The sequence below is a fragment of the Haliotis rubra genome, unplaced genomic scaffold (genome assembly GCF_003918875.1).
Source record: "Haliotis rubra isolate DU_JTF1 unplaced genomic scaffold, ASM391887v1 Scf246, whole genome shotgun sequence".
NCBI classification, from domain to species: domain Eukaryota; kingdom Metazoa; phylum Mollusca; class Gastropoda; order Lepetellida; family Haliotidae; genus Haliotis; species Haliotis rubra.
In genome coordinates, this window is record NW_025766514.1 from 94,739 (window position 1) to 109,185 (window position 14,447).

General features: G+C 49.2%; 1 protein-coding gene across 3 annotated transcripts in view; it reads right to left on the reverse strand.

Annotated features, from left to right (window-relative positions):
- Positions 1–14,447, reverse strand: part of LOC124279062 (testis-expressed protein 9-like) — a 70,609-nt gene that overhangs the window by 14,293 nt on the left and 41,869 nt on the right. For all 3 annotated transcript variants that reach the window (XM_046714861.1, XM_046714862.1, XM_046714863.1), the window contains one exon: positions 13,528–13,700. In XM_046714861.1, coding sequence (XP_046570817.1) covers positions 13,528–13,700 — 173 coding nt within the window. The remainder of the gene's footprint in view (positions 1–13,527; positions 13,701–14,447) is intronic.

Genomic DNA, 14,447 nt, shown 5'->3' on the forward strand with positions numbered 1-14,447 from the left:
ACCTGTCCCCATGTCTGTATCAGTGTGTGGCAAGATTCAGGTCACATACCTGTCCCCATGTCTGTGTCGGTGTGTGGCAAGATTCAGGTCACATACCTGTCCCCATGTCTACAACAGTATGTGGCAAGATTCAGGGCACATACCTGTCCCCATGTCTGTGTCAGTGTGTGGCAAGATTCAGGTCACATACTCTGTCCCCATGTCTGTGTCAGTGTGTGGCAAGATTCAGGTCACATACTTGTCCCCATGTCTGTGTCAGTGTGTGGCAAGATTCAGGTCACATACCTGTTCCCAAGTCTACAACAGTATGTGGCAAGATTCAGGTCATACCATACCTGTCCCCAAGTCTACAGCAGTGTGTGCTACAGAAGGCAAGATTCAGGTCACATACCTGTCCCCAAGTCTACAGCAGTGTGTGGCAAGATTCAGGTCACATACCTGTCCCCATGTCTGTGTCAGTGTGTGGCAAGATTCAGGTCACATACCTGTCCCCATGTCTGTGTCAGGTCACATACCTGTGTGTGTGTGGCAAGATTCAGGTCACATACCTGTCCCCATGTCTACAACAGTATGTGGCAAGATTCAGGTCACATACCTGTCCCCATGTCTGTGTCAGTGTGTGGGAGTCACATACCTGTAAGATTCAGGTCACATACTTGTCCCCATGTCTGTGTCAGTGTGTGGCAAGATTCAGGTCACATACCTGTCCCCATGTCTGTGTCAGTGTGTGGCAAGATTCAGGTCACATACTTGTCCCCATGTCTGTGTCAGTGTGTGGCAAGATTCAGGTCACATACCTGTCCCCAAGTCTACAAAAGTATGTGGCAAGATTCAGGTCACATACCTGTCCCCAAGTCTACAGCAGTGTGTGGCAAGATTCAGGTCACATACCTGTCCCTAAGTCTACAGCAGTGTGTGGCAAGATTCAGGTCACATACCTGTCCCCATGTCTGTGTCAGTGTGTGTGGCAAGATTCAGGTCACATACCTGTCCCCATGTCTACAGCAGTGTGTGGGCAAGATTCAGGTCACATACCTGTCCCCATGTCTACAGCAGTGTGTGGCAAGATTCAGGTCACATACCTGTCCCCATGTCTACAGCAGTGTGTGGGTAAGATTCAGGTCACATACCTGTTCCCATGTCTGTGTGTCAGTGTGTGGCAAGATTCAGGTCACATACCTGTTCCCATGACTGTATCAGTGTGTGGCATGATTCAGGTCACATACCTGTCCCCATGTCTGTGTCGGTGTGTGTGGCAAGATTCAGGTCACATACCTGTCCCCATGTCTGAATCATTGTGTGGCAAGATTCAGGTCACATACCTGTCCCCATGTCTGTGTCAGTGTGTGGCAAGATTCAGGTCACATACCTGTCCCCATGTCTGCAGTGTGGCAAGATTCAGTGTGTGTGTGGGCAAGATTCAGGTCACATACCTGTCCCCATGTCTACAGCAGTGTGTGGCAAGATTCAGGTCACATACCTGTCCCCATGTCTACAGCAGTGTGTGGCAAGATTCAGGTCACATACCTGTCCCCATGTCTGTATCAGTGTGTGTGGCAAGATTCAGGTCACATACCTGTCCCCATGTCTGTGTCAGTGTGTGGCAAGATTCAGGTCACATACCTGTCCCCATGTCTACAACAGTATGTGGTGGCAAGATTCAGGTCACATACCTGTCCCCATGTCTGTGTCAGTGTGTGGCAAGATTCAGGTCACATACCTGTCCCCATGTCTGTGTCAGTGTGTGGCAAGATTCAGGTCACATACCTGTCCCCATGTCTGTGTCAGTGTGTGGCAAGATTCAGGTCACATACTCTTGTCCCCATGTCTGTGCCGTCAGTGTGTGGCAAAGATTCAGGTAACATACCTGTCCCCAAGTCTACAACAGTATGTGGCAAGATTCAGGTCACATACCTGTCCCCATGTCTACAGCAGTGTGCGGCAAGATTCAGGTCACATACCTGTCCCCAAGTCTACAGCAGTGTGTGTGGCAAGATTCAGGTCACATACCTGTCCCCATGTCTGTATCAGTGTGTGGCAAGATTCAGGTCACATACCTGTCCCCATGTCTGTGTCGGTGTGTGTGGCAAGATTCAGGTCACATACCTGTCCCCATGTCTACAACAGTATGTGGCAAGATTCAGGTCACATACCTGTCCCCATGTCTGTGTCAGTGTGTGGCAAGATTCAGGTCACATACTTGTCCCCATGTCTGTGTCAGTGTGTGGCAAGATTCAGGTCACATACCTGTCCCCATGTCTGTGTCAGTGTGTGGCAAGATTCAGGTCACATACTTGTCCCCATGTCTGTGTCAGTGTGTGGCAAGATTCAGGTCACATACCTGTCCCCAAGTCTACAACAGTATGTGGCAAGATTCAGGTCACATACCTGTCCCCAAGTCTACAGCAGTGTGCGGCAAGATTCAGGTCACATACCTGTCCCCAAGTCTACAGCAGTGTGTGGCAAGATTCAGGTCACATACCTGTCCCCATGTCTACAACAGTATGTGGCAAGATTCAGGTCACATACCTGTCCCCATGTCTACAGCAGTGTGTGGCAAGATTCAGGTCACATACCTGTCCCCATGTCTACAGCAGTGTGTGTGGCAAGATTCAGGTCACATACCTGTCCCCATGTCTACAGCAGTGTGTGGCAAGATTCAGGTCACATACTTGTCCCCATGTCTGTATCAGTGTGTGGCAAGATTCAGGTCACATACCTGTTCCCATGACTGTATCAGTGTGTGGCATGATTCAGGTCACATACCTGTCCCCATGTCTGTGTCGGTGTGTGTGGCAAGATTCAGGTCACATACCTGTCCCCATGTCTGAATCATTGTGTGGCAAGATTCAGGTCACATACCTGTCCCCATGTCTGTGTCAGTGTGTGGCAAGATTCAGGTCACATACCTGTCCCCATGTCTACAGCAGTGTGTGGCAAGATTCAGGTCACATACCTGTCCCCATGTCTACAGCAGTGTGTGGCAAGATTCAGGTCACATACCTGTCCCCATGTCTGAATCATTGTGTGGCAAGATTCAGGTCACATACCTGTCCCCATGTCTACAGTGTGTGTGTGGCAAGATTCAGGTCACACACCTGTCCCCATGTCTACAGCAGTGTGTGGCAAGATTCAGGTCACATACCTGTCCCCATGTCTGTGTCAGTGTGTGGCAAGATTCAGGTCACATACCTGTCCCCATGTCTGTGTCAGTGTGTGGCAAGATTCAGGTCACATACCTGTCCCCAAGTCTACAGCAGTGTGTGGCAAGATTCAGGTCACATATTTGTCCCCAAGTCTACAGCAGTGTGCGGCAAGATTCAGGTCACATACCTGTCCCCAAGTCTACAGCAGTGTGACAGTGTCCCACATGTCTACAACAGTATGTGGCACGATTCAGGTCACATACCTGTCCCCATGTCTGTGTCAGTGTGTGGCAAGATTCCTGTCACACACCTGTCCCCATGTCTGTGTCAGTTTGTGGCAAGATTCAGGTCACACACCTGTCTCCATGCCTGTGTCAGTGTGTGGCAAGATTCAGGTCACATACCTGTCCCCATGTCTGTATCAGTGTGTGGCAAGATTCAGGTCACATACCTGTCCCCATGTCTGTATCAGTGTGTGGCAAGATTCAGGTCACATACCTGTCCCCATGTCTGTGTCGGTGTGTGGCAAGATTCAGGTCACATACCTGTCCCCATGTCCACAACAGTATGTGGCAAGATTCAGGTCACATACCTGTCCCCATGTCTGTGTCAGTGTGTGGCAAGATTCAGGTCACATACTTGTCCCCATGTCTGTGTCAGTGTGTGGCAAGATTCAGGTCACATACCTGTCCCCATGTCTGTGTCAGTGTGTGGCAAGATTCAGGTCACATACTTGTCCCCATGTCTGTGTCAGTGTGTGTGGCAAGATTCAGGTCACATACCTGTCCCCAAGTCTACAACAGTATGTGGCAAGATTCAGGTCACATACCTGTCCCCAAGTCTACAGCAGTGTGTGGCAAGATTCAGGTCACATACCTGTCCCCAAGTCTACAGCAGTGTGTGGCAAGATTCAGGTCACATACCTGTCCCCATGTCTACAACAGTATGTGGCAAGATTCAGGTCACATACCTGTCCCCATGTCTACAGCAGTGTGTGGCAAGATTCAGGTCACATACCTGTCCCCATGTCTACAGCAGTGTGTGGCAAGATTCAGGTCACATACCTGTCCCCATGTCTACAGCAGTGGTGGCAAGATTCAGGTCACATACCTGTCCCCATGTCTGAATCATTGTGTGGCAAGATTCAGGTCACATACCTGTCCCCATGTCTGTGTCAGTGTGTGGCAAGATTCAGGTCACATACCTGTCCCCATGTCTACAGCAATGTGTGTGGCAAGATTCAGGTCACATACCTGTCCCCATGTCTGTGTCAGTGTGTGGCAAGATTCAGGTCACATACCTGTCCCCATGTCTGTGTCAGTGTGTGGCAAGATTCAGGTCACATACCTGTCCCCAAGTCTACAGCAGTGTGTGGCAAGATTCAGGTCACATATTTGTCCCCAAGTCTACAGCAGTGTGCGGGCAAGATTCAGGTCACATACCTGTCCCCAAGTCTACAGCAGTGTGACAGTGTCCCCATGTCTACAACAACAGTATGTGGCAAGATTCAGGTCACATACCTGTCCCCATGTCTGTGTCAGTGTGTGGCAAGATTCAGGTCACACACCTGTCCCCATGTCTGTGTGTCAGTTTGTGGCAAGATTCAGGTCACACACCTGTCTCCATGCCTGTGTCAGTGTGTGGCAAGATTCAGGTCACATACCTGTCCCCATGTCTGTATCAGTGTGTGGCAAGATTCAGGTCACATACCTGTCCCCATGTCTGTGTCAGTGTGTGGCAAGATTCAGGTCACATACCTGTCCCCATGTCTGATATCAGTGTGTGGCAAGATTCAGGTCACATACCTGTCCCCATGTCTGTGTGTCGGTGTGTGGCAAGATTCAGGTCACATACCTGTCCCCATGTCTACAACAGTATGTGGCAAGATTCAGGTCACATACCTGTCCCCATGTCTGTGTCAGTGTGTGGCAAGATTCAGGTCACATACTTGTCCCCATGTCTGTGTCAGGTGTGTGGCAAGATTCAGGTCACATACCTGTCCCCATGTCTGTGTCAGTGTGTGGCAAGATTCAGGTCACATACCTGTCCCCATGTCTGTATCAGTGTGTGGCAAGATTCAGGTCACATACCTGTCCCCATGTCTGTGTCGGTGTGTGTGGCAAGATTCAGGTCACATACCTGTCCCCATGTCTACAACAGTATGTGGCAAGATTCAGGTCACATACCTGTCCCCATGTCTGTGTCAGTGTGTGGCAAGATTCAGGTCACATACTTGTCCCCATGTCTGTGTCAGTGTGTGGCAAGATTCAGGTCACATACCTGTCCCCATGTCTGTGTCAGTGTGTGGCAAGATTCAGGTCACATACCTGTCCCCATGTCTGTATCAGTGTGTGGCAAGATTCAGGTCACATACCTGTCCCCATGTCTGTGTCGGTGTGTGGCAAGATTCAGGTCACATACCTGTCCCCATGTCTACAACAGTATGTGGCAAGATTCAGGTCACATACCTGTCCCCATGTCTGTGTCAGTGTGTGGGCAAGATTCAGGTCACATACTTGTCCCCATGTCTGTGTCAGTGTGTGGCAAGATTCAGGTCACATACCTGTCCCCATGTCTGTGTCAGTGTGTGGCAAGATTCAGGTCACATACTTGTCCCCATGTCTGTGTCAGTGTGTGGCAACATTCAGGTCACATACCTGTCCCCAAGTCTACAACAGTATGTGGCAAGATTCAGGTCACATACCTGTCCCCATGTCTACAGCAGTGTGTGGCAAGATTCAGGTCACATACCTGTCCCCATGTCTACAGCAGTGTGTGGCAAGATTCAGGTCACATACCTGTCCCCATGTCTGTATCAGTGTGTGGCAAGATTCAGGTCACATACCTGTCCCCATGTCTGTGTCGGTGTGTGGCAAGATTCAGGTCACATACCTGTCCCCATGTCTACAACAGTATGTGGCAAGATTCAGATCACATACCTGTCCCCATGTCTGTGTCAGTGTGTGGCAAGATTCAGGTCACATACTTGTCCCCATGTCTGTGTCAGTGTGTGGCAAGATTCAGGTCACATACCTGTCCCCATGTCTGTGTCAGTGTGTGTGGCAAGATTCAGGTCACATACTTGTCCCCATGTCTGTGTCAGTGTGTGGCAAGATTCAGGTCACATACCTGTCCCCAAGTCTACAACAGTATGTGGCAAGATTCAGGTCACATACCTGTCCCCAAGTCTACAGCAGTGTGCGGCAAGATTCAGGTCACATACCTGTCCCCAAGTCTACAGCAGTGTGTGTGGCAAGATTCAGGTCACATACCTGTCCCCATGTCTACAACAGTATGTGGCAAGATTCAGGTCACATACCTGTCCCCATGTCTACAGCAGTGTGTGGCAAGATTCAGGTCACATACCTGTCCCCATGTCTACAGCAGTGTGTGGCAAGATTCAGGTCACATACCTGTCCCCATGTCTACAGCAGTGTGTGGCAAGATTCAGGTCACATACCTGTCCCCATGTCTGTATCAGTGTGTGGCAAGATTCAGGTCACATACCTGTTCCCATGACTGTATCAGTGTGTGGCATGATTCAGGTCACATACCTGTCCCCATGTCTGTGTCGGTTGTGGCAAGATTCAGGTCACATACCTGTCCCCATGTCTGAATCAGTGTGTGGCAAGATTCAGGTCACATACCTGTCCCCATGTCTGTGTCAGTGTGTGGCAAGATTCAGGTCACATACCTGTCCCCATGTCTACAGCAGTGTGTGGCAAGATTCAGGTCACATACCTGTCCCCATGTCTACAGCAGTGTGTGGCAAGATTCAGGTCACATACCTGTCCCCATGTCTGTATCAGTGTGTGGCAAGATTCAGGTCACATACCTGTCCCCATGTCTGTGTCAGTGTGTGGCAAGATTCAGGTCACATACCTGTCCCCATGTCTACAGCAGTGTGTGGCAAGATTCAGGTCACATACCTGTCCCCATGTCTGTGTCAGTGTGTGGCAAGATTCAGGTCACATACCTGTCCCCATGTCTGTGTCAGTGTGTGGCAAGATTCAGGTCACATACCTGTCCCCAAGTCTACAGCAGTGTGTGGCAAGATTCAGGTCACATATTTGTCCCCAAGTCTACAGCAGTGTCGGGCAAGATTCAGGTCACATACCTGTCCCCAAGTCTACAGCAGTGTGACAGTGTCCCCATGTCTACAACAGTATGTGGCACGATTCAGGTCACATACCTGTCCCCATGTCAGTGTCAGTGTGTGGCAAGATTCAGGTCACATACCTGTCCCCATGTCTGTGTCAGTTTGTGGCAAGATTCAGGTCACACACCTGTCTCCATGCCTGTGTCAGTGTGTGGCAAGATTCAGGTCACATACCTGTCCCCATGTCTGTATCAGTGTGTGGCAAGATTCAGGTCACATACCTGTCCCCATGTCTGTGTCAGTGTGTGGCAAGATTCAGGTCACATACCTGTCCCCATGTCTACAACAGTATGTGGCAAGATTCAGGTAACATACCTGTCCCCATGTCTGTGTCAGTGTGTGTGCAAGATTCAGGTCACATACTTGTCCCCATGTCTGTGTCAGTGTGTGGCAAGATTCAGGTCACATACCTGTCCCCATGTCAGTGTGTGTGTGGCAAGATTCAGGTCACATACTTGTCCCCATGTCTGTGTCAGTGTGTGGCAAGATTCAGGTCACATACCTGTCCCCAAGTCTACAACAGTATGTGGCAAGATTCAGGTCACATACCTGTCCCCAAGTCTACAGCAGTGTGTGTGGTAAGATTCAGGTCACATACCTGTCCCCAAGTCTACAGCAGTGTGTGGCAAGATTCAGGTCACATACCTGTCCCCATGTCTCACAGTAACAGTATGTGTGGCAAGATTCAGGTCACATACCTGTCCCCATGTCTGTGTCAGTTTGTGGCAAGATTCAGGTCATTCAGGTCACCTGTCTCCATGCCTGTGTCAGTGTGTGGGCAAGATTCAGGTCACATACCTGTCCCCATGTCTGTATCAGTGTGTGGGCAGGATTCAGGTCACATACCTGTCCCCATTTCTGTGTCGGTGTGTGGCAAGATTCAGGTCACATACCTGTCCCCATGTCTACAACAGTATGTGGCAAGATTCAGGTCACATACCTGTCCCCATGTCTGTGTCAGTGTGTGGCAAGATTCAGGTCACATACTTGTCCCCATGTCTGTGTGTCAGTGTGTGGCAAGATTCAGGTCACATACCTGTCCCCATGTCTGTGTCAGTGTGTGGCAAGATTCAGGTCACATACTTGTCCCCATGTCTGTGTCAGTGTGTGGCAAGATTCAGGTCACATACCTGTCCCCATGTCTACAACAGTATGTGGCAAGATTCAGGTCACATACCTGTCCCCAAGTCTACAGCAGTGTGTGGCAAGATTCAGGTCACATACCTGTCCCCAAGTCTACAGCAGTGTGTGGCAAGATTCAGGTCACATACCTGTCCCCATGTCTACAACAGTATGTGGCAAGATTCAGGTCACATACCTGTCCCCATGTCTACAGCAGTGTGTGGCAAGATTCAGGTCACATACCTGTCCCCATGTCTACAGCAGTGTGTGGCAAGATTCAGGTCACATACCTGTCCCCATATGTCTACAGCAGTGTGTGGGCAAGATTCAGGTCACATACCTGTCCCCATGTCTGTGTCAGTGTGTGGTAAGATTCAGGTCACATACCTGTCCCCATGTCTGTATCAGTGTGTGGCAAGATTCAGGTCACATACCTGTCCCCATGTCTGTGTCGGTGTGTGGCAAGATTCAGGTCACATACCTGTCCCCTTGTCTGAATCATTGTGTGGCAAGATTCAGGTCACATACCTGTCCCCATGTCTGTGTCAGTGTGTGGCAAGATTCAGGTCACATACCTGTCCCCATGTCTACAGCAGTGTGTGGCAAGATTCAGGTCACATACCTGTCCCCATGTCTACAGCAGTGTGTGGCAAGATTCAGGTAACATACCTGTCCCCATGTCTGAATCATTGTTTGGCAAGATTCAGGTCACATACCTGTCCCCATGTCTGTGTGTCGGTATGTGGGAAGATTCAGGTCACATACCTGTCCCCATGTCTACAGCAGTGTGTGGCAAGATTCAGGTCACATACCTGTCCCCATGTCTGTGTCAGTGTGTGGCAAGATTCAGGTCACATACCTGTCCCCATGTCTGTGTCAGTGTGTGGCAAGATTCAGGTCACATACCTGTCACCAAGTCTACAGCAGTGTGTGGCAAGATTCAGGTCACATATTTGTCCCCAAGTCTACAGCAGTGTGTGGCAAGATTAAGGTTACATACTTGTCCCCAAGTCTACAGCAGTGTGCGGCAAGATTCAGGTCACATACCTGTCCCCATGTCTGTGTCAGTGTGTGTGTGGCAAGATTCAGGTCACATACCTGTCCCCATGTCTGTATCAGTGTGTGGCAAGATTCAGGTCACATACCTGTCCCCATGTCTGTGTCAGTGTGTGGCAAGATTCAGGTCACATACCTGTCCCCATGTCTACAACAGTATGTGGCAAGATTCAGGTCACATACCTGTCCCCATGTCTGTGTCAGTGTGTGGCAAGATTCAGGTCACATACTTGTCCCCATGTCTGTGTCAGTGTGTGGCAAGATTCAGGTCACATACCTGTCCCCATGTCTGTGTCAGTGTGTGGCAAGATTCAGGTCACATACCTGTCCCCAAGTCCAAACAGTATGTGGCAAGATTCAGGTCACATACCTGTCCCCAAGTCTACAGCAGTGTGTGGCAAGATTCAGGTCACATACCTGTCCCCATGTCTGTATCAGTGTGTGGCAAGATTCAGGTCACATACCTGTCCCCATGTCTGTGTCGGTGTGTTGCAAGATTCAGGTCACATACCTGTCCCCATGTCTACAACAGTATGTGGCAAGATTCAGGTCACATACCTGTCCCCATGTCTGTGTCAGTGTGTGGCAAGATTCAGGTCACATACTTGTCCCCATGTCTGTGTCAGTGTGTGGCAAGATTCAGGTCACATACCTGTCCCCATGTCTGTGTCAGTGTGTGGCAAGATTCAGGTCACATACTTGTCCCCATGTCTGTGTCAGTGTGTGGCAAGATTCAGGTCACATACCTGTCCCCAAGTCTACAACAGTATGTGGCAAGATTCAGGTCACATACCTGTCCCCAAGTCTACAGCAGTGTGCGGCAAGATTCAGGTCACATACCTGTCCCTCAAGTCTACAGCAGTGTGTGGCAAGATTCAGGTCACATACCTGTCCCCATGTCTACAACAGTATGTGGCAAGATTCAGGTCACATACCTGTCCCCATGTCTACAGCAGTGTGTGGCAAGATTCAGGTCACATACCTGTCCCCATGTCTACAACAGTATGTGGCAAGATTCAGGTCACATACCTGTCCCCATGTCTGTGTCAGTGTGTGGCAAGATTCAGGTCACATACCTGTCCCCATGTCTGTGTCAGTGTGTGGCAAGATTCAGGTCACATACTTGTCCCCATGTCTGTGTCAGTGTGTGGCAAGATTCAGGTCACATACCTGTCCCCATGTCTGTGTCAGTGTGTGGCAAGATTCAGGTCACATACCTGTCCCCATGTCTGTGTCAGTGTGTGGCAAGATTCAGGTCACATACCTGTCCCCAAGTCTACAACAGTATGTGGCAAGATTCAGGTCACATACCTGTCCCCAAGTCTACAGCAGTGTGTGGCAAGATTCAGGTCACATACCTGTCCCCAAGTCTACAGCAGTGTGTGGCAAGATTCAGGTCACATACCTGTCCCCATGTCTACAACAGTATGTGGCAAGATTCAGGTCACATACCTGTCCCCATGTCTGTGTCAGTGTGTGTGCAAGATTCAGGTCACATACCTGTCCCCATGTCTACAGCAGTGTGTGGCAAGATTCAGGTCACATACCTGTCCCCATGTCTACAGCAGTGTGTGGCAAGATTCAGGTCACATACCTGTCCCCATGTCTGAATCATTGTGTGGCAAGATTCAGGTCACATACCTGTCCCCATGTCTGTGTCAGTATGTGGGAAGATTCAGGTCACATACCTGTCCCCATGTCTACAGCAGTGTGTGGCAAGATTCAGGTCACATACCTGTCCCCATGTCTGTGTCAGTGTGTGGCAAGATTCAGGTCACATACCTGTCCCCATGTCTGTGTCAGTGTGTGGCAAGATTCAGGTCACATACCTGTCACCAAGTCTACAGCAGTGTGTGGCAAGATTCAGGTCACATATTTGTCCCCAAGTCTACAGCAGTGTGTGTGGCAAGATTCAGGTTACATACTTGTCCCCAAGTCTACAGCAGTGTGTGGCAAGATTCAGGTCACATACCTGTCCCCATGTCTGTGTCAGTGTGTGGCAAGATTCAGGTCACATACCTGTCCCCATGTCTGTATCAGTGTGTGGCAAGATTCAGGTCACATACCTGTCCCCATGTCTGTGTCAGTGTGTGGCAAGATTCAGATCACATACCTGTCCCCATGTCTACAACAGTATGTGGCAAGATTCAGGTCACATACCTGTCCCCATGTCTGTGTCAGTGTGTGGCAAGATTCAGGTCACATACTTGTCCCCATGTCTGTGTCAGAGTGTGGAAAGATTCAGGTCACATACCTGTCCCCATGTCTGTGTCAGTGTGTGGCAAGATTCAGGTCACATACCTGTCCCCAAGTCCAAAGAGTATGTGGCAAGATTCAGGTCACATACCTGTCCCCAAGTCTACAGCAGTGTGTGGCAAGATTCAGGTCACATACCTGTCCCCATGTCTGTATCAGTGTGTGGCAAGATTCAGGTCACATACCTGTCCCCATGTCTGTGTCGGTGTGTTGCAAGATTCAGGTCACATACCTGTCCCCATGTCTACAACAGTATGTGGCAAGATTCAGGTCACATACCTGTCCCCATGTCTGTGTCAGTGTGTGGCAAGATTCAGGTCACATACTTGTCCCCATGTCTGTGTCAGTGTGTGGCAAGATTCAGGTCACATACCTGTCCCCATGTCTGTGTCAGTGTGTGGCAAGATTCAGGTCACATACTTGTCCCCATGTCTGTGTCAGTGTGTGGGCAAGATTCAGGTCACATACCTGTCCCCAAGTCTACAACAGTATGTGGCAAGATTCAGGTCACATACCTGTCCCCAAGTCTACAGCAGTGTGCGGCAAGATTCAGGTCACATACCTGTCCCCAAGTCTACAGCAGTGTGTGGCAAGATTCAGGTCACATACCTGTCCCCATGTCTACAACAGTATGTGGCAAGATTCAGGTCACATACCTGTCCCCATGTCTACAGCAGTGTGTGGCAAGATTCAGGTCACATACCTGTCCCCATGTCTACAACAGTATGTGGCAAGATTCAGGTCACATACCTGTCCCCATGTCTACAGCAGTGTGTGGCAAGATTCAGGTCACATACCTGTCCCCATGTCTGTGTCAGTGTGTGGCAAGATTCAGGTCACATACTTGTCCCCATGTCTGTGTCAGTGTGTGTGGCAAGATTCAGGTCACATACCTGTCCCCATGTCTGTGTCAGTGTGTGGCAAGATTCAGGTCACATACCTGTCCCCATGTCTGTGTCAGTGTGTGGCAAGATTCAGGTCACATACCTGTCCCCAAGTCTACAACAGTATGTGTGGCAAGATTCAGGTCACATACCTGTCCCCAAGTCTACAGCAGTGTGTGGCAAGATTCAGGTCACATACCTGTCCCCATGTCTGTGTCAGTGTGTGGCAAGATTCAGGTCACATACCTGTCCCCATGTCTGTGTCAGTGTGTGGCAAGATTCAGGTCACATACCTGTCCCCAAGTCTACAACAGTATGTGGCAAGATTCAGGTCACATACCTGTCCCCAAGTCTACAGCAGTGTGCGGCAAGATTCAGGTCACATACCTGTCCCCAAGTCTACAGCAGTGTGTGGCAAGATTCAGGTCACATACCTGTCCCCATGTCTACAACAGTATGTGGCAAGATTCAGGTCACATACCTGTCCCCATGTCTACAGCAGTGTGTGGCAAGATTCAGGTCACATACCTGTCCCCATGTCTACAGCAGTGTGTGGCAAGATTCAGGTCACATACCTGTCCCCATGTCTGTGTCAGTGTGTGGCAAGATTCAGGTCACATACCTGTCCCCATGTCTGTATCAGTGTGTGGCAAGATTCAGGTCACATACCTGTCCCCATGTCTGTGTCGGTGTGTGGCAAGATTCAGGTCACATACCTGTCCCCATGTCTGCAGCAGTGTGTGGCAAGATTCAGGTCACATACCTGTCCCCATGTCTGTATCAGTGTGTGGCAAGATTCAGGTCACATACCTGTTCCCATGACTGTATCAGTGTGTGGCAAGATTCAGGTCACATACCTGTCCCCATGTCTACAGCAGTGTGTGGCAAGATTCAGGTCACATACCTGTCCCCATGTCTGCAGCAGTGTGTGGCAAGATATCATTGTCAGGGTCATCATCTTCTGTGAGAGTTTGCTCCATCTGGTGTATCCGTTCCGTGAGAGACAGGTTCACAAAGTCTGTTAGGAAAGCATTATTCTCCACAGTGTTTGATCTGCTGGATTCCTTCGACTTTGATCTAAATCAGATTAAAAGTAATTTGTCTGATTACTTCTTCTGAAAAACACAGTTATTTGCTGTGTCTATCTGTATAATAAAATTGTAAACATTAATTTTAAACCTGTCTTTTTATGAATTATGTTCATGTTTTCTGCATAGTGGTAAAATCTCATAATGTGGATCAGTCACATGAACAGAAAACATGCTGGAAAACAAAGCATACCTGACACACCTTTTACCTCCAGACTCATGCATCATGGTCATACAATCAGTGATATGTGACCTTGCATTATCATGCACTGAGCATGTTTCTGGGCAGGAAAGCACCAACAGAAAAGAGCAGAGTCTGATTGAGTCATTTGGGGTAAATATTCAATTCTAAGATGCTTCGCTAAAAGTTCGAAAGCACCAACAGTAATTTATCAGGTAATAAAGTATACTTTTCGCATGACATCTCACTGTTTTGACGTCACTATGCCATTCTCCTCTGCCCCGTCATAATCAAATGGTCTCTTGGTAACCGACATCACAATGCATGTCAGTTGTCCACACCTCATACAGTCTCCTGCAGTAAACTACTCTGTAGCACCACGTTTCTTGGTTTGCAGTTGCTTCACTCTGCTAACATCACTGGTGGAAACATTACAATTAACTTTGTCGACGGAACAAATGTCTCAGCTCGACACGGCGATGTTCGCTAACAAACCCTATGAACATATTTAATCCGAAATAAACTGTCATCAAACTGTTTATCAATTGTTTTTCT